The 27965-nt window shown below is 41.0% G+C and overlaps 2 protein-coding genes across 5 annotated transcripts in view; one reads left to right on the top strand and one right to left on the bottom strand.

The window, feature by feature from the left end:
• The first annotated feature begins 1660 nt into the window (after positions 1–1660).
• On the top strand, positions 1661–9477 carry htr3a (5-hydroxytryptamine (serotonin) receptor 3A). Its single transcript, XM_029519715.1, has 9 exons — positions 1661–1835; positions 4538–4707; positions 4897–4941; positions 5824–5933; positions 6034–6203; positions 7578–7738; positions 8226–8436; positions 8790–9026; positions 9167–9477. The coding sequence occupies exons 1-9, from the start codon at positions 1661–1663 to the stop codon at positions 9475–9477; spliced, it is 1590 nt and encodes a 529-aa protein (XP_029375575.1).
• A 9869-nt stretch (positions 9478–19346) lies between these two features.
• Positions 19347–27965, bottom strand: part of zbtb16a (zinc finger and BTB domain containing 16a) — a 132157-nt gene continuing 123538 nt past the window's right edge. For 3 of the 4 annotated variants that reach the window (XM_029518845.1, XM_029518847.1, XM_029518846.1), the window contains 2 exons: positions 24733–24903; positions 19347–21432 (listed from right to left, as the gene is read on the bottom strand). In XM_029518845.1, coding sequence (XP_029374705.1) covers positions 21203–21432; positions 24733–24903 — 401 coding nt within the window. In that variant the 3' untranslated portion in view covers positions 19347–21202. The remainder of the gene's footprint in view (positions 21433–24732; positions 24904–27965) is intronic. The other variant, XM_029518848.1, reaches the window with a different exon arrangement.

Below are 27965 nucleotides of genomic sequence, written 5' to 3'. Positions count from 1 at the left end.
CTAACAAGAGATCTCAAGAGAGCTCAAGAGATCTTTTTTGAATACTGGACAGTCCTTCTTGTTTTTACGGTGTTTAAGGGATTCAGTAATTTGTGTATTTAAAGTATAATTCAATTCAATAAATGTTTTATTTTGTGAGAATTTGATTTAATACTTGTCAGTGTAGATGGATGCCATTCATTAATCTGATGTCTTGTTATTTTGTTTCTTATTTTCAGCGTTTTTTGACATGACTTAGTTCTCACTTAAACTCATGATGTTCAAGTTTTCGTGTTTCATGTTCCCAAATCATAGCTACTGAACTGAGGGGTGATTTTATGAAAATCAACACAAGTGATTGTCATAACAAAAAATACATTTTAAGTTGACTCACTGAAACTAGAACAGTTCATAAATACTCTTTTGGTATTTTCTGCCCAGGTATTCCACTGTCACTGCATACAACCATCCTAGTTTCACAGAGATGTTATATTATTGAGCCTATAATCATGTTTGTTTTTTCCTGACTGTGGAGATTTACTCAAAGATACTGTATAGTGAAGCAGCTCTCCGGAGAAAATCCCCTGTGCCAGTGTGATGTTATAATATTGTATTCATACTTTAATCTCCTTCCAGGTGCCACAAAATAGATCAATACAACCTATTCAGAGCTCTGCCGCTGTGTCTCCACTCCCTGTTGATTTCCTAATAGTCGTGATAAGAATATCAAAAGTGCGTCATAGGAAACTTACTGGAGGAAAGATCCATATTAATGCAATTTTCACACTGTCTGCAAGCCTCCTCATCCAATGGATCTAGTTTCATGATGTTATGTAACAGAGTTGTGGATAAATGTTCAGTCAGTAACTCATTACTGTCTCTTTGAGGAAAACCAACGGTTGTGTGCTCAGCTCAAGCTTTGCATTTTCACTTTGTTATACTGAATGCCATCCATCCATCATCAACTGCTTATCCAAAGTCAGGTTATGGGGGTAACAACTTAAGCAAGGAGCCCCAGACTTCCTTTTCCCTGTTCCTTTTCCTTCTGGCAACCTTGGCTAACTCTGACTGGGAGATCCTGAGGTGCTCCCAGGCAAGTGAGGAGTGTCAAACTCCCCACCTGGTCCTGGGTCTGCCCCGATGTCTCCTCCCAGTTGGACGTCTCTCCCAGAAGACCAAGCTTCTAACCCATCGATCATGACCATAGGTGAGGGTAGGAACGAAGATTGGCCAGTAGATCGAGGGCTTTGCCTTCTGGTTCAGTGTGGTACAGTAAATGCAGAACTGCACCGGCTGCCCCGATTCTCCGGTCAATCTCATGGTCTAGAATTCAAGACTCCGAGATACTTGAACCCCTTCACTTGGGGCAAGGACTCATTCCCTCACCAAACCATGGGTTTCCCCCTGAAGACCATGGCCTCAGATTTAGAGGTGCTGGTCCCATCCCTGCCGCTTCACACTCAACTGTTGATGCTGCCAAAAGGACCACATCATCCGCAAAAAGCAACGATGCAATGCTCTGGCTATACCTGCAACCCCTCCTCGCCACAGCTGTGCCACAAAATCCCGTCCATGAATTTCACAAACAGAATTGGAGACGAGGCACAGCCCTGGTGGAGGACAACAGCCACCGGACACGAGTCCGACTTCTGAGTATCCGCACACAGCTCTCACTTTGGGCATGGCCCTCCAACGTCACCCCCTCACCCCATTCTCCCACAGCACCTCCAGAATATCCCAGGGAACCGAGTCATACGCCTTCTCCAGATCCACAAAGCACATGAAGGATCAAATTGAAGATCAAATTGGGGCCTGGGATATTGTACTCCCAGGCCCCATCAAGGATCCCTGCAAGAGTAAAGAGCTGGTCCATTTTTCCACGACCAGGACAGAATCCACATCGTTCCTCTTCAATCTGTGGTTCAACAATCGAAGCAGACTTTTCCAGGGAGGCTGAGTAGTGTGACCCCCCCTGTAATTGGCACACACCCTTTGGTTCCCACCACCTGGGCTGCTCTGCTGCGTCCAAAACAAGCGGTCTCAGGTCAGATGATACGATCATCGACCTTTGGCGCTCCAGTACCAAGTTCCCTTCTGAGCATCCTGGTGTTCGAACATGGCGTTCATTATTGATAAACTATGGCTTACACGGAGGTTGAATAATAGAAAACCACTCAGGTTCAGATCTCAGGATGATTGTAATTCCTCTTTTGTGCTGCATAACATTGTGTTGTGAAGATTATACTTTAGAAGTGAAAATAAAAGCCTCAGTCCAAGCTGTCCTTTTTATTTCTGAAGAATAAATAGGTCCATTAGAAAAATTTCTATGCAAATATTTGTAAGAAAGCTGTCAGCCCTCGCAGGCTGCAGAGTTCGTGCTCATTATGGCAGCAGATTTACAGCTGAAGTTAGACCACCAAATACTTCTGAAGATTCTGTGAGCCGTGAACACAAATGAAACTAAAACATCTTGTTACAGCAGCTTAGTTTTAAAACCTCGGGGTTTAAACTGAAGAAAGTCAGAATATATTAGTCACCTGGAACCAAACGCAGGCAGCTGAAGCAAAGCTGATATTTTTCAAGATATGTTTCATCAACAAAAACTGGGCTGCTGAAACAAAAAATCTCACCTGAGGAGGCAAGAGGGGTTCAAGAATAGGCAAAAAAAAGTCTGAATGAAAGGAAGAAGGTGTCAAACATGAACATGAACAGACAAACACAACAGACAAACCAACGAGGCAACAAAACACAGGTACAACACATTAGGGCGGGGCAGACAATCACAACGGCGGGAACCCAGACAGAGACAGGAAATAAAACAAACCACCATCATACAAGTAAATAAATCAAAATAAAACAGAGTTCATAACACAAATCATCCCACAAATGAAAACGTTTCTGTTTCTCTGTTTGAAATTCGCAAAACATGGGTGGTGATAAGACTCAGATGAAAATGGAAAAGGCAGCTGTCAGCTGGAGAATAAACAATGAAGCTGGCGTTATTAAATTTCATGATTTCTTTTTCTTCTTATTGTTGTTCTTTACATATTCAGTCTATTTATCTTTTTTAAGGTTATCTAAAACCTTGGCCTTGTGCAGATACATTTTTTATCCATTTACAAACATGTAAAATCTGTGATTTGGGAAATATATGTTTTATTTTGATGAAATAACAATAAATAATAAACTCTAACACTGACAGCCTTGAACTTCCATACATCACAATAATATTTTCAACATTAAAAAGATAAAGTGAAATTAGGACACATCACGGCCACAGAAGGTTTTCTGTGATATACGATATTAAGTGGCGACACTTGACTATTTGTAAGTGAGTTGACACTCTGGCCGAACAGCTTTTTAAGTGATAACTAATGAAATAATTACTCAGACATGATATATGATCCGCTCGCAGAGACCCATCTTGTATTTCAGCTCCATCTATCACAGCGAGCTGCTGTTTTATCGAACAAGGAGGAGCTGGAGCAGATGGATACACCCTGATGAGCTGAGTGACACTAACAAGGTTTTGATAGTGGATGTGAGTGAATTGCTGGATTTAGCGGAAGGCGATGGAGTATAACGGCGTCAGGCGTCCCGAGGCCTTTCATCAGAGCACATTTTCAAAGCAGGAGGAGAAAACACTGGTGCACTGGGACCATGAGACTCTCACCAGCCTGGACAACACTTGTTTTCTTTCTTATTCAAGGAGAAACAAGAGCCTGCACAGGTACAGCAGCTTGTGTTTTACACTCCATTAAATGCTTTTAAACATTTAGATACCTAAATTTGGAGCCTGATATGACTTTTCTTCTAGAATTCAAAATAATTTCTGTCCATTTTCACAGATATTCGACATGAATGGTGATAGTTTGATAGTGGTGGCGTTCGAAGTATCAGAGTATCTGTTTATTTAGAATCACGTTAGATTAACTACAGCAACTACATGAATAAGAATACAGACAGTTTGCCAGGTAATAAGACTATGATATATAAAGTTAAGACCTATGTATAAATTATTTGTATAAATGTTTTTAATCAGAGAGAAAAACTTTATCCAAATGACTCTGCATATCATTTCACTGTAATCAATAACAGCAATTTAGTGATTTATTAAAGACGTTTTTTTTATATATATATATATATATATATTTATTTTGAGATAATTTATCATCATTAAATATCAAAATAAACTACTAATTTATTTCATTTTAAAAGACATTCGCACTTTATTTTATGTTTTAGGTTTTAGCTTCCATTTTTGTTGACCACAAAGCTTTTACCATTATTTCAAAAGAGAAGACTAACCAGCGAAGATTCACTGGTCATATTAAGCTTAATTTAGTGTTTTTCTTTTTATGAAAATCTCCAGTTATTAAATGAATCAATCAAAGGGAAATACACGAAGAGCACTTTAGTAAATAACATGTCACAACTTTCCGAATGAATTTACATACGCTGAGTAGCTTTTAACTGACTTAAACTTGCTCCATTTTGCTGTATAATATTTGCATATTTGACATCTTTATGTCACGTGAATGGCAAATGTTTTGTATAGTTCCAGGGAAGAAAGTGAGCAGCAGCACAGGAAGATTCGCCAACGCCACCTTGGTGCGTCTGTCGGAGTTTTTGAGTGGTGGCTATAAAAAAGGAGTGAGACCAGTGAAAGACTGGAGGACGTCCACTATCGTGGCCATCGACCTGATGGTTTACTCCATTCTCAATGTGGTGAGTTCACAAACCCATCCGCATTAAAGACACAGGACTTCTATCTTTTAATTACAGCACATTAATATAATAGCAAAGGCAGATTAACCTGTGATGTGTTTTCATGGATTATTTTTATATGCTTTGATACTTTACGTTCTCGTATCATGAATATGAGAAAAAATGTTCTGCTTTGTTTCTCCACGACAGGATGAGAAGAACCAGGTGTTGACAACATATGTGTGGTACAGACAAGTAAGACAAATTCATTTCCAAAAGCCGTAGCCTGGAGCTGACCGGTGTTTTTTGTGTGTGTGTGTTTGTTTTTTGTCATATAACCTCGACAGCTGCTTTGGTTTACTGCTTTATAACTCAGCTGCTGACTGTGTAATTATAAGAGCAGTTGTCGAGTGGGTTCAAAATATTAAGCTCCAGTGTTTTCACATCTCAGATAGGAAAACTAATAGGCATGTACAGAGAAGATCTCTATTTATTTGGCAAAATAACAAACCGTAAAGTCGCTCCGAATATGTGATATCAAAGTCTGAACACCTTTTTAAATGGGCTTTTAGAGGAGAAGCTGTTTTTGCAGCCTGTAGTTATAAGTTGCTCTCAGTTGGCAGGATTAAAATCAAGGACTTTCACCGGCGTAAAAAACAAAACAAAACAAACAAACCCCAAAACGGTTTGATACAACAAATCAAAACAATGAAAACTGATCTTAAGTTCCAACTAGATAAAAAATCTTTCTATCTGTACGGGTTATCATTGTTTGGAAACGTTGGCTCTTTTTTCCTCACAGAGCTGTGAGTGAGTTCGGAGACACACATGCATAGAAAACAAATATACACAAATATAGTATAAACACAAAAAACTGTCTGAGTCTGTTAGACAGACTCAGCTGATTTATCAACGATCCATTTGACAAACTCAGGGTCAGTAATTCATTAATTTTAGTTGCTTCAGAGATTTAAATTTTTGACCATTTTCTCTATCATTGAAACTTTATTTCTCTTTAAAGCCTTTTTAATAGATGATATTATTATATCTGATCCTATGTGTTGAAAAACATCAATTCTTTATAATAGTTGCATGATGTCTGACACATTGAGCTTCTTGTGCTCCTGAATGTTTCAGTCATGGAAGGATGAGTTTCTGGTCTGGAACCCGGAGGACTTTGATGAAGTCAAACAGGTTTCTATCCCCACAGCGAACGTCTGGGTGCCTGACATCCTCATCAATGAGTTGTAAGAGCTGCTGTTGGTGTTATTGTCATCAATGGCATCTGTTCTGTTGCTCTCCTGGTCTTCCTCCTTCTGTACTGATATTTCTCTCTTTAACCTGCAGCGTGGATGTGGGAAAATCCCCAGATATTCCTTACGTGTACGTGACGCACGACGGGCTGGTGCGCAACTATAAGCCCATCCAGGTCGTCACGGCCTGCACGCTCAACATCTACAACTTCCCATTTGATGTGCAGAAATGCAGCCTCACCTTCCAGAGCTGGCTCCACACCAGTAAGACCTTTTTATCCTTCACTACCTGAACTTTAAAACCTCTGCAGGCTCTCGTACCCTTTTGAATATTATTCACCACTTTAATCTCTCATAGAGAGATAAGAAACACCATCATGATCTGCATTTCCATATTTAATTTGCAACTAACCTTTAAATTTTCAGTTTTTATTAATACCACCTTAAAAAAATTGCTCACCACTTATTTTCCCTCTTGACATAAATGGGGAAATAAGCTATAAACTAAAAACCGGCTGCTGATAGGAAAATTTATGGTATAGGGTTGTACAGAGAGGAGCGCTATTTATTTGGCAAATTAGCACATGTAATATTACAGCCCCGACACATTTTAAATTGGCTTTTTAGAGGAGGTGAAAAGTTGTTTTTTTCCTGTAATTGTAAGAAAACCAAGGAAATAATGTGAAAAAGAGTAAAAAAAAAAAAAAAAACCCAAACAAAACCAAATTTAAACAACGAAAGCAAGAGAAAGAAACCTCTCTGAGTCTGAGAGTTGAACATCATCCCTGTCACCAGCCTGATAAGGAGCACAAGTGTTGGCGGTAGATTCATGAAATCTTTAGCAAATATGTCATATATGTCTCATCTCAGAAAGTCAAAATATTTATCATGAGTAAATGTTAGTAAACTGCCCTTAAATCATCACACTTCAGCTACTGTTAAAAATCTTTTTTTTGGACTTAGTCCTCCTACTAAATGATTCTATGTATTATAAAAGGAGCTACATTTCAGTGTGACAGGAGGAAGAAATCAGGATGGGGGGACAGGACTCTGGACTTTAACACAGGACACATCCGTTTGTTTCCTGTTTGAGTCAGCTTTGTTGCTTTTATCAGTGACGGCTCCACAACCTGAACCGGGCTTTTGTTACTGTAACCGTGATGACGGAGGTCGTCTGACCTTCAGGAAGTAGATGTGTTGACCCAACACACTCCCAGGTTACACAAACAGTGAACTGGAGACTGTTTGTCATCAACCACAACGTTTCCTGGTTCACTCCCTCTATTTTAATGTTATTTCTTAAAAATAAGAGCCGTCCTTTAAGGAGCCTTTCATGGAGGAATATTGCCAGACTTGCAGGTTCTGAGATAGTTGTAGATGGTTATCTTGTGATGCAATTGTGTGGGAAATGGTGAAAAATATCCACCTGCATTGCAGGAAAAAAAAAAAAAAAAAAACAATACATCGCAGTCTCACTTCAGCTCTTCTCATCAAGACCTGAACAGGACAACTGTGCTGTTCTGTGCATCCGTGATGTCTCCCGCTGTGACATGTGCTCGGACAGCAGGCTGCTGGGTAAAGCGTAACTTGTTGCCATGACCGACTCACGGTGCTCTCAACGTTGTGTTCGATCCGCAGTTGATGACATCAACATCACCCTGATACGAAGCCCCGAGGAGCTCAGCGAGGACAAGAGCGTCTTCATGAACCAGGGAGAGTGGGAGCTGCTCCACGTGCTGTCCAACTACAAGAGCTTCAGCGTGGACGACGACGACTATTACGCCGAAATGAAGTTCCATGTGAGTACGAGAAGTGAAATGATGATGGTGATTTAATGAAATTATCATTATCATGTGTGTTGCATAAATATGAAGAGGTGCCTCATTGGTCAAAGGTTTTCTGTGCTTCTGAAACTAGACATGTCTGACTTACCAAGAGTGCATCAGTAGATGTCATTTTATTGAAGATATAAATAAATGAAGAGCTGATTTTATATTTTTAAAAAATGACTATGACTCGGAACCCTGACTGGGACTACACGTTCATTATTTGTTTATCCTTTGAAATTGGATCTTTTAACTTCATTTTCTTTGACATTTAAACATCTTGCTCTGTCACATAATATGAATATATTAATATATTCCAGTAGTTGCAGCATAAAAACTGGAGATTAAAACTTGACATCCGACTCTGACTTGAGATATTTTATTTATTTACAATCATGATTTTTTTGGCAGATTTTGCTAACCGACTTCTGCCTTTTGACTACAAAACTACATTTCCCAGGTGGTGATCCGGCGGCGTCCATTGTTCTACACTGTGAACCTGCTGCTTCCCAGCATCTTCTTGATGGTGATGGACATTGTGGGTTTCTATCTGCCACCAGACAGCGGAGAGAGAGTTTCCTTCAAGATCACTCTGCTGCTGGGCTACTCTGTCTTCCTCATCATCGTGTCTGACACTCTGCCTGCCACGGCTATAGGAACCCCGCTCATAGGTGACTGAGCCATTAGTTTCCATCAGTAGTCGGCTTTATCTCTTATCTATTGTTGGAAGAAGAAAAAAGAAAAGTGGACGTGGGAGGGTGGACGATAAAATAGGATGAAACAGGGAACCGTTTACTCTGTAAGACAAGCAGGCGCCGACAGAATGTCTGAAAAAGTGGTGTATCATGATTTTGGAGACTATCCTGGCTTTCAAAAATCCCCAAGCTGCTCTGAGACACAACGTGTAAAGTTAAAGTGCAGGATTTTAGGAGAGTTTGTTTTCTACTGCAGTTTGTTTTGAAAGAACATCCACAGGTCTGACCCCCCCCCCCCCCCCCCCCCCCCATCCACCGCTGCACTGCAGGTGTGTACTTCGTGGTCTGCATGGCTCTCCTGGTGATCAGCCTGACGGAGACCGTGCTGATTGTGCGTCTGGTCCACAAGCAGGACCTGCAGCCCCCCGTGCCGCCGTGGGTCAAGCACCTGGTGCTGGAAAGAGCGCCAGTCCTCTTCTGCATCCACAAGAAGCACCGGCTCTGCTCCCAACTGTCGTCCGAGGCCTCCGACCTGGAGCACTACAAGGACAACAACTACGGTACCGGTAAGATGAAGGAGTTTAGAGGAGGGGTCCTGATTCTTCTGCCATTAAAGGAAGAGCTGTGTTTCGGTTCTGAAGCTTTTTGTGGCTGATGATGTCTGAGTGGGAATACTTAATGAAAGCCTCCTCGTTCCGTCCTTCAGCCCAGTGCACCCTTCACCACACCTGCGAGATCAGTCAAAGGCTCAGCCATCACGACAGAGAGGCCGGGCTGCTCGGACTAGGCCTGCCCCCCTCCAGGGACCCCACGCCGCCCGTCATGGACAACATCCTGCATGAGGTGACGGCCATACGCCATTTCCTGGAGAAGAGGGACCGATGCCGGGAAGTGGCCAAGGAGTGGCTGCAGGTTGGCTACGTGCTGGACGTGCTCCTGTTCAGGGTCTACTTGGTGGCTGTGGTGGCCTACAGCATCACTCTGGGTACTCTGTGGTCGGTGTGGCAGGTCGCCTGAGTCCTCCAGCTGCAAGGATGTGGACACAAGCTCAGCAGAGTCGAGCACGGGAGGAAAAACTCCAGACTTAGTAGCTCCAGCCCTGTGAAGCTCAGCGAATACAGGGAGGCAAATGTAAAGTGATGGAACAGCTATAGTTGGGGCAGCTGTTCATTCAAAGGTTAAGTGACCATATTTATTTATTCACTGTCATCATTTTAGCTTTGATCAGGGAGTTCCAGAGGAAAATACAATTTGAGATGCTATTTAGGGCAAACCTACTATAAATGTACTGTTCATCAAATAAAACAATAGTATTGGTTTACTTCAGTTCGGCCTTTAGGAAAAGTACAAATATCCGCACTGGAGCAGAAATGATAGAGTGATATACATGAACACTGAGAAAAGTGAACAGAGGACTGTTTAGATGAAAACACTTCATTTGGGGGGGGGGACGTGATTAACTTTCAGTGATTTGAATACGATAAAAGTCGGCACCTTACAGTGAAGACGTGGAGTCATGAGCAGGATGAGCAGGACAGCTGTTAACTTTAACGTTTTTAAGATGCTATCAAAGTATTTAATAACTGTGCATTAAAGGATTAATAGATTAAAACCAGTGTATGTCAGTGACGTAGTGACCACATTTAAATCAAAGGAAACCTTTCCTGTTCACTTAATGTCTTATTAACTAAAGTATGTAGAGCTTCAACTATAACTTAACTGTCAACTCATGTAAAATCTGTCTAAAAGTTATTGAGAAGTTGAATATAATTTTTGTAACTTACAATGTGAAATTTCAGTCCATTGTCTTGTAAACTTTTCAATCTCATGTTTTTGTGTATATCTATCATATAATGGTGTTACCATGAGCAGAGGAAATGTAACGATATATCAGGAAAGAAAAAGAACTGTATTTACAGTCACATTTTAATAAATGTGACAGTTTCATCCCAACCAGTTCGTACTGTCTGTGTTTTCTGTTTTCAGCTGTAAGAGTTCACACAAAAATAAATTAGCCAGATGAAAGAAACACTTGTCATGATTATGAAATGCTGTTTGTATTTGTTATCTCCACAGTGATGCTAACCTGCAGCTGGAACTTACTGAAATCTAAAAATGAGAAATACCACCATGGAAGAAAAAGCCAAAAGAAGTCATTCTTTTGAAATTAAGACATTTTCATGTGATAATCAATCTTTTTTTTCGCCACAAGCAATTTTCACAGTTTATAAATTTGGAGTGAAAAAACAATTTCACTTAGATGTTGGTGATTGTTGATTGGTGATGTGTTTGTGGATTAAAGTGCTCAGCTACATTAAACTCCTGCAGTTCACCACAGCAGCCAGATGGGGGCACCATGTACAACCACATCAGTGGCCCCCCACCCCCCTCCTGCCCTCGCACTGACACCTGGCTCTCGTGGCCTCTCAGACATGATGATTATTGCTTTTCTTGTTACGTTTCTCACAAATAATTTTCTCAGTGAATGCGGAGGTCAAACATGTTGAGGACACTCGACGTTAAGTTTTAATCCTCTGCTCGAGTGAGGAAAGTCATTACATGCATGACGCGGAATGCATTTTGGGGATATTTGTGTTTTTCTTACACAACCGCTCGGACAGTCTCGGTAAATATTAATGCAACCATTATTATTGATGTGCTGTTTGTGCTAGATGAAAACACAATGCGAAAGACAAATACTGTATAATTAAAGAGAGTTTGTGTTAAAACGCCGAACCTGATTCTTCACGCTGTTCAATCGGCTCCAGTGAAATGTTGCCATCTTTTATGCATTCTGCTGCCATAATGTTGCTAAAAACCTTGTGGCTGCTGCGACTTTGTCTCCTCTTAATGTTTTTGCCACCATAATGAATCCTCTGGTTTGGAGAGTCTCAAACTGGTGTATTCACGTCTTTGTGTGTCAGCCAAATATGTGTAATGTGTGACTTCTTCCTCCTGATCATTTCCATCCTTCTCTCACATGACTGCTTGCCCTGGTGTTTGGTGAGGAAATTGAGGAAATGACTCAAATTAAAATATTGTGGTGACATAACTTGGTATATTTGTCACAGGAACCTTCTAGTTTTAAGACAGATTTATCTGCCACAGATGTTGAAGCCGACATTTTTATGCCCCGGCACCACCGTGACTCTACTTCAGATGAGTTTGGTCAGCCTGGTTCGGATAGGCTTCATCTTAGACCACCTCAAAACAGCGACCTGCAGGATTATCAGTTCAGTAGTGCGCAATCTAAAGAATCCAGCCGCAGATATGTGGGTCAAAGATCACCACTGGAACCTCATGCCACAACACAAAGGCTCTTCGCTGTTCACATTACCATCCTGACAAACCACTGCCCCCCCCCCCCGGCTGCCTGCCCCTTCCTTCCTAATGCCTGAAAATAAGATCAAAGTCACACCAAAGCCGCAGTTCCAACAAAACCTTTGACGGTGAGAGTTTTTCTCTCATTTCCTGTTTTTGTTTTCCGGCGACACCCCCACCCCACCAAAAAAAAACAAACAAACAAACAAACAAACAAAAAAAAAATCATAAAAACAAATTCAATCAAAATAACCACAAGGCTGGGATGTGTTATGGGTTTAATACTTGGGAGTTGGAGCATAAGTGAACAGTGCAGAACTGCCTCATTAGTTTCCAATACATTGAAGTTCAGCTCTGTTCCAGAGGGAGGAAATGAGCAAATCTGGTGACATTACTGGGACGTATTGGAGACACCTTTGATGTGATGTTTATTTGTTGAACGCACAAACGGGCTCGCCTTATCGAGCTTTATTAGAGCTGAAATTACAGCATCCACGCAGAGCCGACGACGAGGATTTATTACTTAGTCTGATGTGTTTGGAAGTTGGACACATTAAAGGACTCCGTCAAAGGCCGCGCCTCGCGTGTTTCAACATGTTAAACAAGTACATGCAGCATTACATCCGTGCTTCTCCGGAGCCTGTTGTGTGTACAATGTGTCACATGGCGATGCTAGCCCAAGCGGAAAAACTGCGCTGGTGTGAGAACACTTCAACTGTTGGCGCTTTTAATTGCTACTTGTGACAATTAAAGGTGAGGGAGTTGCTTCATTTTCCCATCCTACTTCATTAGCACTTCCTCTGGAAATCATGAATCCTACCAAAACTAGCCGACCAAATTAGGCCCTTGTGCTTTTCAAAGGTTTGTGGCTCATGAGGAGATTTTTGGCTCCAGAGGAAAGGTCACGTCACAATAATCAGTTTGAAACACCCAGGAACTAAATAACGTGGTAATCGTGTGATAGCTGTGGAGATAATTTAATCCGATGGCCAAAATGGTTTATAAATTGTTTATATACTGCCTATTTGACACAGCGAGCAAGATCTGGCAGAGTAAACGACTGAAAACTGTGATATTTTCACTTTTTTGTTTTTTCCCCAGTAAAAGCTAGTTTTTCCTTCATCCATGCTTTATTTTATTTTAGATGAACTGCAAGATAACTCAGACTGTCTCCTTTAAATCTCATTCTTTTCTTTTGTTTTTCCAATATGTAAAATACGCAAGAAAGTATTAGAGAAAGATGCAAATCTGACACCCAACTTCCCAAAAACAAGTGTTCAAAAAAACAGCTGAGTAGACAAAACCCAGTGGTACAGCAACAAAATATCCAGCAAAGGAAACAGCAATAGTCACTAAGATGGACCAACAACACGGACGTTATGCTGGCAGACTCATTTTCATGCATCCTACACAAATTTCTTTACTCTTGCAGCTGTACTTACTCTTAGAAACAGGAATGTGACAACACATCATTCAACACCCACCGGAGGCCCAAACGTCTGCTCCTCACCAAGTTATGAAACGATACGTTTCATCAAGCGCCAAAGCAGCACAACACACACACACACAAAAAAAAAAAAAAAGGGAGAGGTGAACACGAGTAACAACCTGCCGCACGAATAAAAGAAATCATCAAGACCTCGTTCGGGCCAATCAACCTCTGTGCAAAACCCGAACATTTTAGTGTCTCGACTCAGTTCCTTTCTCATGACAGTTGTACGTGTGTGACAATAGAGGGACGCTCACACGCACGCCCTGCATATCTAATGATGGCATTTATGACCTCTATGGCAGAGCAGACGAAAGGCAGCCATGCTTGAAGTGCTGCAGTACTTACCATTAGTACATTATCAGTAGGGAAAAAAAAAAAAAAAAAAAGGTGGCAAACAGCCAGACAGGAACATTTATGGAACCGTGAACACGAGCTGCTGAGGGCGATGGTGGCATGTAACGTCACAAAAGGATCATTCAAATCAATGCACGAGGATAACTTCTCTCTTTCATGCATCGGCTTATGTTTCCATGGAGGTGCGATGCTGCTCACTTTACAACATTATAACCAGAACTCACACAAAATATGTGGATGGATAAGTTATTACACTGTAAAGGGAGATGGAGGCTATAAAAAGGGCTTTCGAGCCACATTAGGGTTTTATACAGTGACTTTGTAACCAATGTATTTATTATTATTGAAATGCATACAAGTCAGTTTAATCTAATAAAAAAAAGAAACAACTCACCTCCATCTCCAGGTTGTTAGACGAGCTGATCATCTTGGCTTTATTTGTTTTTGCTTCCACTCCAGGACAATGAGATCATGCTGGGATGCTGATGGTGTTTAACAAACAAACAAACAAAATAAGCAACAGTTAGGCGTCCTTCCGGAAAAAGGAATATTTTTCAAATTAGGGCAAACTTACCCAGAGTCCTGTTGTGTCTTCCTCTCTGTGGATTTTTCAGCAGCTCAGGTCAAAGAAGCAGAAAGGGGCTGAGGAGGCGACAGTAAACTGCTGCCAGGTAATGCTGATTAATTACAGATGCAGGAAGCAGCGCTCAAATTATGGGAACACTCCTTACTGAGCACGAGTCCAAAAATACAGATTCAATTAGATTAACGTACAGCTACTGACCAGTAAATGTTTCATTTTTCTTTTAGTTAGCTGAAATGCAGAAAACCAATACAGTTATGTAGTTTAAGAATTACAACATTTTCTAAGTGTATTTTGAAACTAAATCACAATAAATTGATGCCACTGAAGTTGTTTTTGTGTTTTGTACCTTCTCTGAACTAAAATACTCAGAAGGCGATTGATTCGATTAAAACTTTTCATGTTACTGATGTAGTGGCAGTCATATAGAGATTACAGCAACTACAGTCAGCTTTGTTTGAATAAACACAAAATTAGGAAATGTATAGCAAGCCAGAAAGACCGTAAGACAGAGAACATGAAGTCAATTATTTTTTTATTTTTTTCTAACTGCAGATTGAAAGTATACAACTGAACATCATGATTTGATTTTTATTATGAGACTCATAAATAAAAATACAAAAAAAGTCCACTACAAAAAACAATCTACTGTTAGTAGGGTGTAAAAAACAAAAAAACAAAAAAACAAAACAAAAAAAAAAGATAGAGAGAGAAAAGAAATATTCTTTATATTTTCACTATCAAAGGCACAACATTGACTTTAGTGACAACATGGAGAAGAGAACCTGCAGCATTCAATCTTTTATTTTTTCCTTTTTATTTTTTTTCACACTCCATCAGAGAACACTGAAATGTTACAAAGAGATGTGTCTGATTCTACATGGAAAGAAACAAAAAAAGAACAACCTCTATATCAACAGACGGTGGCTATAGATTGGTGGCACAGCTCAACAGGAAACGCACGGCCACGGGGAAAAAAAATAGCACGTTGTCGCTGGAAAAGACAAAGGACCTTTGCAAAGCTCTAATGCAAATTCAAAAAAAAAAAAAAAAAATTATATATATACACAACTGACAACAATAAGAGAACGAAATAAAGAAAATAAAAAATAATAATTGGGCACCTTCTAAGATTAGGCTAAGATTAGGTGCTGAGGTAGACAAAAACTATAACAATTCAAATCATAATAAAAACACTATTTTCTTAATACAGAGCAACTTGACTGGCACTTGTGCTGTCACAACAATGGAGGAGAGAAGTAGCACAGACAAGCCAGGGAAAGACAAAGAGAGAAAAGCTTTGTTACATAAAAAGCTTTGTTATGCTTGGTCCGACAGGGCAATTGGTCCTCAGTGCTAATATAAAAAAATACAATGTCTTGGTGCTTTGTTACTCAAACAGTATTTAGTCTAGACCTTGATGGCACATGCATTGCAACACTGCATGAAATGGCTACTTTGTTCTAGAAACACCACACCAAAACACAGAGTGCCAGCTCCAGGGATGCCATGATTCCTCTCTGACGAATTTCACATCCCCTCTAAATGCGTTTTGTAGGAAAAACATCAACAACAACAACAACAAAAAGAGCTGAATAATAAACTGAAGCAAAGCAGAAGGGGCTGTGGGGGGGGCCCTAATGCCAACCTACCCAAATGGAGGTTTACTTACTTGACGTTATTTAATTTTTTTTTTTCAAGAGCATTATAAAGTTCTCACTAGCAAACCTGTTGCTGTCCAAAAAAGAAAAAAGAAAAAGGAAACAGAATAGCAGGACTTGGGTTGCTTGCAGACAGACAATTTCATGGAGAAGATTTATTTATTTGTCCCAAAAAGTCTTTGCAGTCACTGCTGCAGCCTGTCTGGAGTCCAGTCCATTTTTTTTTTGTCTCCCTCCGTCACTTCATTTAAATGCTTTTGGTTGCCAATCACAGAGTATGGCCTAAGAAAAAGACATGAATGCAGAATCCCAGTTGCTATTTCAGTAGCATTAAGGGTTTATTGCAGTCCTTGAAAAAGAAGCCCTGCTCTATTCAGGATTTAGAAAAAAAAAAAAAAAAAAAAAAAAAAAATCAGGTCAATTTCGAGCGTCATGACATCCCTAGGGTGCTGGAGACACCATTTTTATTTTATTCTGAAAATACAGAAACTAAGCAGATATAGATGGATATTTTTGTTGAACAATTTCCATTTTTAGGCACAAAGATAGTACAGAAACATCGGAGGAACACTGAGGGAAGAACTATATCGATGCCAATGTATATATATATTTTTTTTTCCAACATAGAGAAAAAAAAGTGGCATAGAATATCCTTTTATTTTGTATCTGATCTGATTAGTGCATTTTTCCACTAATACACACACACACACACGCACGCACACACACACACACACACACACACACACACAGTTACACACTCTGTTACGCACTCGTTCACCCGCACGAAATAGTAGAAAACATTCAGAGGACGATGACAGGAATAATGTGACTGAACAGGTCTTGCATTCTGGTGTTTCAGACTGAGCCGTGACTGGGTATATTATAGTGGGTGGATATTATACGAGGGTGGAAAAAAGCCCCCTCAGCTCACAGTGTTTGAGAATAAAATGGCAAGACACCACGGGACATGCCATCCCTTCTTCTTCTTTTTTTTTTTTTTTCTTCAAGTACAAAAACAAAAAATATGTCGACAGTCAAGTTTGATTGAAAAATTGTGAATGACAAGTACTAATTGGTCGGTTTGGCAGCGCCCCCTGCCTTCCCGTGTTTTTATCATCTTTTTTTTTTTGTTTTTTTTAGTTTTTAGTTTTCTCCTTGTTGTTGTTTTTTTTTTTTTTTAAACTTTAAACACACACACTCGTAAAATTTGTGGCAGATAGATTTAGTCCTTCACCTACAATGCAATTGACATCCAGAAAGCAACACTTATTATTACAATATGTTCACACACATTTTTTTTTGTCCAACAATATCAAAGAGGAGCAAGGCAAAAATGATTCACACCCAGAGAGAGAGAGAGAGAGACGGAGAGAGAGAGAGAGAGAAACAGGTAAAAAAACAAAACAAAACAAAAAAACAGGAAAAGAAAGAAATACAAATATTTGTGCCCTGCTGTGACCCTCCACAAATGGAAAAAGGACTGACACTGAATACAAAAATATCACAATTTTTATATATCAAATTGCCTCTGTTGGCTCTTGTTCAGGAATACACTCATTTCTCAAGAGAGCTTGTCAGCCGAGAGCATCTCTATTTTGAACCTTCTGGTTTTTCTTTTTTGATTACCACTTGCAGTTCCAATTGTCCAACGCACTCTGCATCACTGCAAATAATATGACCTGTCCTGGGTGGTTCAGCGTTTTTGATGAACCTTCCTCTTCTTCCTCTTCTTCTTCGTTTTTTTTTTTTGTTTTTCACATTACAAAACTACAATTCTATTCACATATTTTCAAGTTTAAATTCTTGTTTTTAAACCATCTTAAAAAGCAATAGTACTTCCTCTTATCTGCTGCATCCCTCTTACTCGTCACTTAAGGCTTCAAAATTGCTTTTGTGTTGTTTTTTCTCTCTGCTCTTCTGTGGTCGGAGGTGAAGGGGGGAGACTATAAAAGAATAAACATCCATTTGAATGATTTTTTTCTTATCCTATCAACCTCTACTTTTTGTTATTTCTTACCCTTTTATATACATTTTGCTTCAAAACACAATCATAAATCAACTTTTGGAAAAAAAAAAAAATCAAGCATGAGATGAAGTAGCAATGATGAAATAATGCAAAACACAAACACAAAAATTGTGCTTTTGCCAAAAAAATTAAAGAAACAAAGAAAAAATAAACAACTTAGAGGTAGCTTTTATAACGAATGACCAAACCTTCCAGCTCTTTAACAAGCAGGGTTAATAATACCAAGTTTGGTAACAACTAACGCACAAAAAAAAAAAAAAAAAAAAACAACACAGCATAAGAAAAACAAACAAATCTCTTCACCGTGGCACTTAATTTCTCTGCGTCTACATTGCTTCATCATGTTGTGCAATGCATCTTTCTGACATCGAACAAACACTCATGAACTCCCCCCCCCCCCCAAAAAAAAAAAAAAAAAAAGTGTACAAATGAAAACAAAAGGGAAAATTAAAAATACACAAGCAACATGAGGTCACGAAAATGAGGTAATTCAAGTACGATGTGTTGAGATCAAACTCAAGGTCAATAACAACAACAACAACAACAACAACAACAGCAACAACAACAGGAGACAAGAGAGACAAAGCGCATGGGACAAAACCACAGAGAAAGAGTTGATTTATTCTGTCGTCTCGCTGGTCGCCCCCTAAACGGCTGGGCCACGTCTCGTCCAATCAGTGATTTCCCCCTTTTCCACCGGCCTTTTGGATATGTGATCACCACGGTAACGCTGTGACATGCAATGGCGTTCATCAAAGCCTTCCGTTCAACCTTAATGCACGTGGCTGTGTATCCCCATACAGGTCTAATGCTGCGTTTCAGAGACGCCGGAAAGTCGGAAATTCCAACCTCCTGCTCCTCAAAATGAGCCTTCGAAGAAGCAGTCGTGTTAATCCTGCGACTGCTATCCACGACTTTAAACATTACGCCTCGGGCCCATCACCCCACCCCTCCCCACTGCCTCTTTGTGCTGTGATGTCCACACGTATCCAATGAAGACACTACAGCACAAACAGCATCTTAATTATAATTTGCTTAAAGCCCTGGTGGTAATTTAATTCAGTGCAAATACATTTGAGAATATGAACCTCTTAAACACCATCTGTAACACAACCGCAAGATAATACAGGGCCTCAGCTGAGATTCTTCCACTCTGGGATACATTTCCCAAACAGAAACTCTGGGTCTCTGGGTGATTCCCTGCTCTTATTGTACACCAGATCAAGACCTCACAGACTCATGTTTGGTGCATTTCGGCCCTTTTCCCGCATCCTTCCAGTTGATCAAAACAGCTGGTGGTGAATGATTGCATGTCAAGAAATTTGAGGGTGAAATAACATTTGCAGCTGCTAGCTGGGTAGCTAATGTATGAGCGTCTGCACGGGGAGAAAACATTTAAAGATAGATGGAGGAAAATTTTGCGAATAATCACCGCCTCCGAGGTCGGTATTATTGACTCCTGACGCTGAATGAAAGGCAGCACTAGCCTGCGACGCAATTTTTTTTTTTTTTTTTTGACAGCCCCGTATGAACCTGACCCAAAGTCGTTCACATTCATGTTTTGCAGCCATATAACAGTCTTCAACCTGCCAACCTGCCACCTTTTGACAGAGATGTTCAGGTGTGCAGCTAAGGCATTCCCAGCACTTCTTCAACATTCACTAGTATCAAAGTCACAGGTCTCCCACGGAAAGCAGCCTTTATCCCATATTGTTTTCCATCCCTGTGGTGAATGGACAGATCTGCTGTGGTCAAAGTGTTACTGTTTATGTGTCAGTTTGTGGAGTTCATCATTAGTGTGAGATAATGATAGTTATCTGGTTAAATGTACTTGGATAAAAGCAGTCCAGTTCTCTATTGCTAAGTAGCGAGTAGGTTGGATTTATTTATTGGGGTGTGCTGTAATAGTGAGTTATGATTTAATGAGGAAAAAAAAAATCAAAAAATCAAACAGAAACTGTTGTCGTAATTTGTTCTAACTGTGCAATTAAGCCATGATAAACTATGATGCTGAGCTAAAGAACCAAAAAAAAAAAAAAAACGTTGAAAAAGTGACACAAGTTAGCCTTTGGCTCTCTGCGGAGAACCGTGGGGTGGATGGGGTGGATGGGGAGGCTGGAGGTGTGTGTGTGTGTGGGGGGGGGTGGGGGTGGGGGAGACTCGACCTTCCCCAGCCCTCATAAGATGCAGGTGCAGAACCAGGAAGACTACTGAGAAAAAAACCGGGGAGACATCCGTCAAAAAGCAGCACTAACATCTTCCCTGTCCTTCCAACCAAACGGGTGCTTGGTTTGCAGTATTTTAATGCTCCCATCCGTCCAGTTCAGCTGTTTCATCTTACTATATAAACCGACCGGCTCTGCTGCCGATTCTCAGGGGCTATCTCACTGCCTCCGCCGGGATGTGAATAACTCAATGTATGGACAGATTTCTATCAAGACCTGGTTGTGGTGGTGTGTGTGGGTGAGGGGGGCTGACAGAACAGATACGTTTCCCATTTGGGAAAGGTTCAGGGCATGTTCACCCAAAGCAGCTCATTCACACTCTGGAGTGTTGGTTTCTAAAATTCAAATTAAACTGTTTCACTTCTGCAGGATGAATTTGTTGTATTTCATAATAACTGTAAATATGTATGTTTTGTGGTGAAAAGGAGACGGCCCTTAGCATGACATGATGAACTGTGGACCTAAACTGATGCTCATGTTTACATATTTATTCATGTGATTCTAACTGACTGGGCCGGGTGAATGTAAACACACCGAATGCCAAAAGCACTTCAACTTGCTTTGAAAGACGTTTTGGGGAAAAAAAATGGAGTGGAAGATAAGATTGGTTTCCTGATGGCAGAGATGTGCAGGTTCAGATAGCCCCTGAGAATCTGTTTTCTCACCACTGTGGCAGCGGCATCAAAAAAAAAAAAAAAAAAAAGTCCTTTCCTTGCAGGTCGCTTGTTTTGTGGCGCTGCATGAAATGACCTGAAACAATAACACAGTTGCAGATGTAGTGAATGACCCGGTGAATCCGAACAATGGCGGAGAACCTCTCTCCGTGTCCAAGTCTTCCTCCTCTTAGCACTTTTGTCCCACCATCACCACCCTTTATCCCCATCGGTTGTCGCCGCCTTTGCATGAAAAGAAATAGAGAAAACTAACCCTCTTCCTCTTGAGTCCCTCGCCGTTGACGTTCCTCTGCCGTCAACTCTCCACTACGGCTTCATGCCCTCCAACTGCTCAATTACATTCCTCTTACCTCTCAAACCCGCCCCCTCCCTGTCACGTACCCTCCCTCTCTTCACTCTCCCGGTCTCAGACATAGCAGAGGTATAGGTAGGTCTTCTCTATGCGCCAGTCTGGGGGGATGTCTTCAGGCTTGTGGCCTTTCATGTGCTTCTGCATGGCTGACAGGCTGGGGCAGTACTCCAGGCAGATGGTGCATTGGTAGGGCGAGGCGCCATTGTGGGTGCGCAGGTGCTTGATCATGGCCGAGTAGTCCCTGGATCGCTGGTGGCACAGCTTGCACTCGAATGGCTTCTCACCTAAGGATGGCAGGGTGGGGTTGAAGACGACAACTGTGTGAGCCGCAGTGCCAAAAACATTGTTTTGTGATTGTTCAAGAGTGACGCGCCTGTTAATCAGGGAATAAATGCATTTAATACCAAAATCAATCAAAAGACAAGGAAAAGCAGCATTAGTCAGTGAGGCGCTCTAGTAAACACACAAGCTCCTGTCATTCAAAGTCACAACACTGCCACATCGTTTAAACACAATATGACAATGCACTTATTTTCAGAAAGCCCAATAAACTATGTAGAAATATATATATATATGTATATAGTTTATAGTTTGCACAGTCTGCCGGTACTAATATTCTAACTTTCAAACAATCAATTGTTTTATATTTAATAGTTGTAATAATTATTAATAGTTATGACCTTGCAGATTGCATTTTCAAAGTGTGTCCTATTTTTGTCAACATGGTGACACAATGGGAAACAAAATCCGATGTCTTGAGAAATGCAAGTGGTCCCGCAATCAGGCAGATAATAAACAGGCCACTGGTATAGCCAGATTATTTGAACCAATTTATTACATCTTCAGCCCCTGAGTGGTGATAACCCCCGACTGCGCTGTGAAACTGGGTGCATAAAACTACAGTGAACAGCCGGGGACGCGTTTATGTTCACAAGGAAATCCATGTGGTTTAATTTGTGGGTGCATCTCCAAATCTGCATCATAATCTAAATGCATTTTTTTCAGCAATCTCATCAGTTAACCCACTAAAGGTGGGAATGCTGGTCAAAACTGCAATTGAACCTAATTATCCTTCCTTTAATCCTTTAATTCCAAAAAAAAAAGAACAGAAAGACAAAAAACCCATCACCTCTAATTTATAGACCACAGATTTCCCCCCCATTGGCCAAATAGAAATTCTGGTCTTGTTATGATAATTGGACCATGCGCCACAGTAAGTGACAAGTCAAAAACCAAGGAGTGAGATCCCAACTGTCTCCTGAACAGCGGCGTGCTGCTGGAAAAGGCTGCAGTCACTCTTTAAAGTCATTCAAACTGCCTCACCATAATTGGTACAACTGTAAGAGGAAGAAGAATAAAGCAAAAGCTGTCAAGTTGTGAAGTTTGTTCACCTCTGATAGCGTCAACACAGTGCCGGTCAGGTCTGTCAAAAACGTCCCTCTAGGTAACAAAATGATCTTCTAATTATTCTTGTGGTTATTCTTGTGTTTACTTGTCATCAATTCTCATTACTGTCTTTATTAGAAATAGACCCCGCTCTGTTAAGATTGTGGAACCACGCAATTGTCCTTTGTTAAAAAAAATTAAATAAAAAAACAGAAATATATATATATATATATATATATATATATATATATATATATATATATATATATATATATATATATATATACCAAGCAACAGAGGAAAAAGAGGTGGCGTCATGCTATTTAATCAAAAGTACAACCGTTTCAATGTGGCAGCTGCAGAAAATGACTAACTTTCATCATGTGGAGTGTTTACTAGCTTTAAAAAATAAAAATAAAAAAAAAAAAGCCATCAAACTTCCAAAGACCCCAAACAAGACAAAAAAAAGGATTGGGTTTCTTGCTCTGTTGGACTTGTAGTCATGCCACAATGTTCCCAGAGCTCAGCAATGACCTTGGATGAGTGTGCTGGTGTCATAAAACAGAAAATAAAAGAACATCTGTTCTTTAATCGTGAGAACAGGACTATATTACCTAAAAAGAAAATAGCCTAATAATATTTAGATTAAGGTCTACTTGGGAAGAAGAGAACGTGTGATGTTTAAATGCCAGATATTTCCTTTATATAGCACATCTGATCAACTAATCTCTGGTACATTACACATAACACGGCTCTCGCCACAAAAGACTCCTGAAGGTGTCATAAATCAAAGTGCAACGCTGCTTTCTTGCTGTGGGGGCTGCTATGTTCAAGAGGCACATTTCAATTCAGCCAACAGCAGCCAACCTAAATGTGCTAATGATTTGAGTGATGGCAGGGAATAATCCACCAGCGCTCAAGCCGGCAGACGCAAATTAGACATGTAAATGCTGACCTTTACCAATGGCATTTGAAATGAGCTGTCGGAAGTGATCTGGCCCAGCGCGTGCTGTCACCTTTCAGCTGGATCTTCACACATGTGTGCTGGCAAAACGGGCAGCTTTTTTTTTTTTTGACTCCGCTGTTCGGTCCGTCTGCTCTTTTGGAGCCCTGGTTAACCTTGACCTCTGCAGGAGGCGGGGTCACGCCGCTGTTTAGCCAATAAGCGTAAATACAGCGTCACGGGCTATCGTATGCCCCTCCGGAAGGACGTCGACACCTGCGTGACGCTTGATGATATTGATAATCAGACTGTAAACTGGGTCGCCTCCAATAACTAGCTAATAATGAATTGCGAAGGGGCCCAAGGTATTGATCCGCCATTGGCATTTAGGATGTGTGGAGAGAAGGGGGCGGGGAGGTTAGGCTGCCAATGTCGATGATTCATCAAGCAGCTGCCTTTTGTGTGAGGTGGCCTTTGACTGTGAGCTTGTCACTTGCTCTTGTTATCTGCTGTTGGTCTCCGGCTTAACACAAAGCCCCCCTCCCCCATATAAAAGGTGAAAGGGTGGACGGGGGGGAGCCAATTATTGGACAGGCTTCCTTGATAGTGTGGCTTAACAGCTGGCTTATTGAATGGGAGATGGGAGGGTGCTGCTATGTGTGTGTGTGTGATTTAGAGGAAAAAGAGATGGTGAGGGAGCACAAAGCCTTGGCTGCGTGCCATCCTGGTGAGCACTTGTGGTATCCTTCCCCAGTCTGGTAGGTTGCGTGAACTCGTTCTCCAGGGCAGCCAGCTTATCACTGTGTCAACATCTTTATGGGGCTCTAAATATACCGGGATCGATCCAAAGTCTTTGGAAACATTCATCTACTGTATCACAGCAACAGAGATATTCATCTGGTCTGGTCTGGTCTGTGCCTTGCAACTTGGATTTCCTACATCACAGTCTTTAACAAGCTCCACATGCTGCATCAATATGCTTCAACGCTGCCTTATCATGAGGGCCAATGAGATATAAAGTTGCACTTATATCAAATTATGAGAAGTCGAAGAATCAGATTACCTCTAATTGCAGCAGTATGAAAATGTTGATGTTATTCATGGACAGAGGCGTATTAACATGGCGGTTGAGGAGCCAATATTAGCGTCTTTTAAAAAAGTATTTTCTGAGCTATCCCCAGGAGTAGCTCCACCGACAGATGCCCAATGAAAAGCCCTGCGCTGACGACTCAAGTGTCAAGTGTGATTGGGGTACCTGTGTGCACACGGTAGTGGGTTTCCAGCTGGTGCTTGAGGCTGAACTTCTTCCCACAGCCGTTACATTCATAGGGCTTCTCCCCAGTGTGGATGCGTTTGTGGCCCTTCAGCGTGCTCTCATCTCGGAAGCAGCTCCCGCAGAACTCACATTCAAATGGGTGGTCCCCTGCTGAAAAGCGGAAAGAGAGAGAGAGAGAGAAAGAAGAGTTTACTTCATCTGTCGAGAGAAGACGCCAACTACAAAACTAGTATGAAGGCCAGAAACACAAAGCTTTGCTTGACTGTGCATCTACAAGAAATAACTCATCCGATTATTGTTAAAACTTTGACTTTTGTGGCAAACAAAAATCTTCTGTTTATGGTTGGTTGGCTCTCAACAACAGCCCAAGAGCTACGGTTGAATGCTTAGTAACGTCTATAAAATGTAAACATACAGTGATACCTGAAGTGAGGCGCATTATTGAATGTGCTGTCGGTTTGTTTTAGTAGTGAGTTTATGCACGACAGTAGAAGAGCAGATGCTATACTCTAATGGATAACCACTCAGAGGCTTTATTACAGGCACACAAATGTGACCCATCTTTTGTCTTTCTCTACAAATCACCTGCACTGTTGTTTTGCTTCTGTGTAAAGCCTTAAATAATTGTAGCCTGTCATGGCTTCACTGGCCATGAGATGTATTATTGACCACGCAGTCCCAGTCTCAGGACACACTAATGGATAACCTGACAGATGTGGCAAACCTGCAATAATGAGCCGAGTTTGTCATTGGGAATTTATTATCCTTTGCTGTATATGTGTTTTAAATCTGACAGATCACAAACGTGCCGTTTCCTTCACTGTCATACAAAATGGCCGTCTGGGCTGGAACATGGCAGAAGGAGGAGGAAGGACGCTGATGCTGCGGCAATTCAAGGATGCATTGCTGTTTCTTAAAGTTCATTTTCATCAAACGTTCTAAATGAATATCATAGTTCGCTTAGAAAGAGAGACCATTCATCTTTTGAAATGGTCTGCTGACTGAACTAGTAAACACTGCAGACTTCAGATAAGAGGACTGTTTTTCTTTTTTCCTGAGGCCAGCATTGTAATGTAGATGGAATTGACAGTCTGGTAAACAAAAAAGGTGTGTTAAGTGGCACTGTGCTGCTGGTCGAGGGACTAAACCTGTTTCAATGGTTGCACAACCTTCATCTGTGCCAAATAAACAACATGATCTTATTGGTTTGCTTGCCACAAATTGTATTTTCTAATTTTGAGACCATCTTGGATTAGGCTCTCCTTCAAATATTTTAGATTTCAGAACATTTTCACAGTCAGACACTGGAGACTGCTTTGACGAACCATGGCAACCTTCTTTCTGCCTTCACTTTTATCTGCTTAACCTTAAAAATAGAGGCTGCAGCTCAGAGTTCATTCCGTAATTTGTTGTTATTCTAGCTTTTCCTAAGTTTTTCTGCTTGTTCCGAGGACGCCTCAAAGCCTGTTTGGGGCCGAGGAGATTCTGCACACTGCATCCCACAGACACAAAGTAAAAATATCATTTGATGGCAGCTTATTATTTGATAATTGACTAAACGAACACCAGGTCCAAAGGGATTATAAGAGGACTGTACGTCAACTGTTGTGTTCTCAGCGTTGTTGGTTTTCTAAAGAAATTAACACATGGCATTTTGAAGTGAAGTTGCAGATAAACACGCATCCCTCTGTGACTTTTCAAACCTTTACGTCAGCAATGTCATTTATTGTTAGCGCCCTGTTTCTATTTGCGGCTCTGCTTTCTAATCCTTTCACACTGGGTGAACCTACTCACATTTTTAATTTAAGCAGAGCCACATTTCCATTCTGAGACATTAGACTTATTTCAGGCACACGCATGTACGCTATGTGTGTCTGCGAAAATGAAAATGACAACAGGCATCGCATTTTGCCAGAGCAGGTCCCCACAGGGCGGCAGTAATGGATATTCAGATGTCAATGATCAGGGATATTATGATTGCAAGAGGGTCTCACTAGCAGTCCAAAGACTAATTGTATTCACATGTTTGATGAGAAGATTCTCCTTGCATCATTTGCCCCCACCTCCCTTCTCCCCATGTTACACTCATACAAGTAATGCTGTGGATATTTATTAATGTATTTCACTCCACTGCTGCAGGTTTAAGTCACCATCAATGACCTATGCCTTTCATTATCTGCCTGTCCGAGTAGCAACGTGCCCGGGAATAAATTGCATTTCTCGTTATGTGCTTCTGCCTCTGCCCTGCTGTTAAGAGACAATTTCACTTCCATCCTGCATATTTTATTTAACATTTTATGCCTGTATCTACAGTATGTATGCATTTATCTGGTTTATTTAGGAGAGACAGAAAGAGGGATGGGAAGAGGAACAAGAGACGGACAGCCTTTAAATGCTGATCTCATTTTGGGTGTGCTACACTTTCGTGGAAGAAAATGTTTTCGATGCCTTGTGATGTTGGACGCCTTCGCATTAAAGGGAGGCTTTGATGGGAAAGGAGGGGCATGGGGGGGGGGATAAAACTGAGACAGGGATGGAGCAGGAGATGTGGGTGTATATGGCGGCAGCGGTGGGGGCTGGGTAAAAATCAATAAAAGTGACAGTCTTTATTTGTCTGCATGAAGTTATCAGTGGCTCCCGCTGTAAGACATTGTGCTCTTTCTAGCGTTTCAACCACAGCAGAGATCACAATCCATCACGGAGCTCGGTGGGCTTGCGCGACGCTGCAAGAATAATAATTGAGCTCAGATTCACCTGTCTTTAATTAGGGCCTCTGATCAGACCAGCAAGTGGGATGCTAATACACAGAGGAGGCCTGTGGAGGGTTATTTATGCTTAATGTCCTGTTGCTGTGCTAACGTCTGCTGTTGGAAAACATCATCAAAAATCTTGAATTAAGAAGCAGCTTGCTGTCTTTCTCACATGCTGTAAGAGGTTTTTCCTCTAAAGCGTACATCAAACCTTCAGAATAGCATTTACTGTAAAATGTTTACTAATATATTAAAAAGCCCAAAATGGACAATGTATCTTCTTATAGATTCGCAGCATTCATATTTCGTCTTTCTGACTCACAACCTAAATTTTTGCCAAAGTGGGAAGTCTTTTGGATTACCCACCTATCTCCAACACTGATGACGTATAGTAAATGGACCACAGGTAACGCACTGATATTCTTTCTTTCTGTATGCCCGCGCAGTGAAACTGAGTGTAAA

Source organism: Echeneis naucrates, chromosome 14 (genome assembly GCF_900963305.1).
Source record: "Echeneis naucrates chromosome 14, fEcheNa1.1, whole genome shotgun sequence".
NCBI classification, from domain to species: Eukaryota; Metazoa; Chordata; class Actinopteri; order Carangiformes; family Echeneidae; genus Echeneis; species Echeneis naucrates.
The sequence above is the reverse complement of the archived record's forward strand: the minus strand, read 5'-3'. Positions and strand labels throughout refer to the sequence as shown.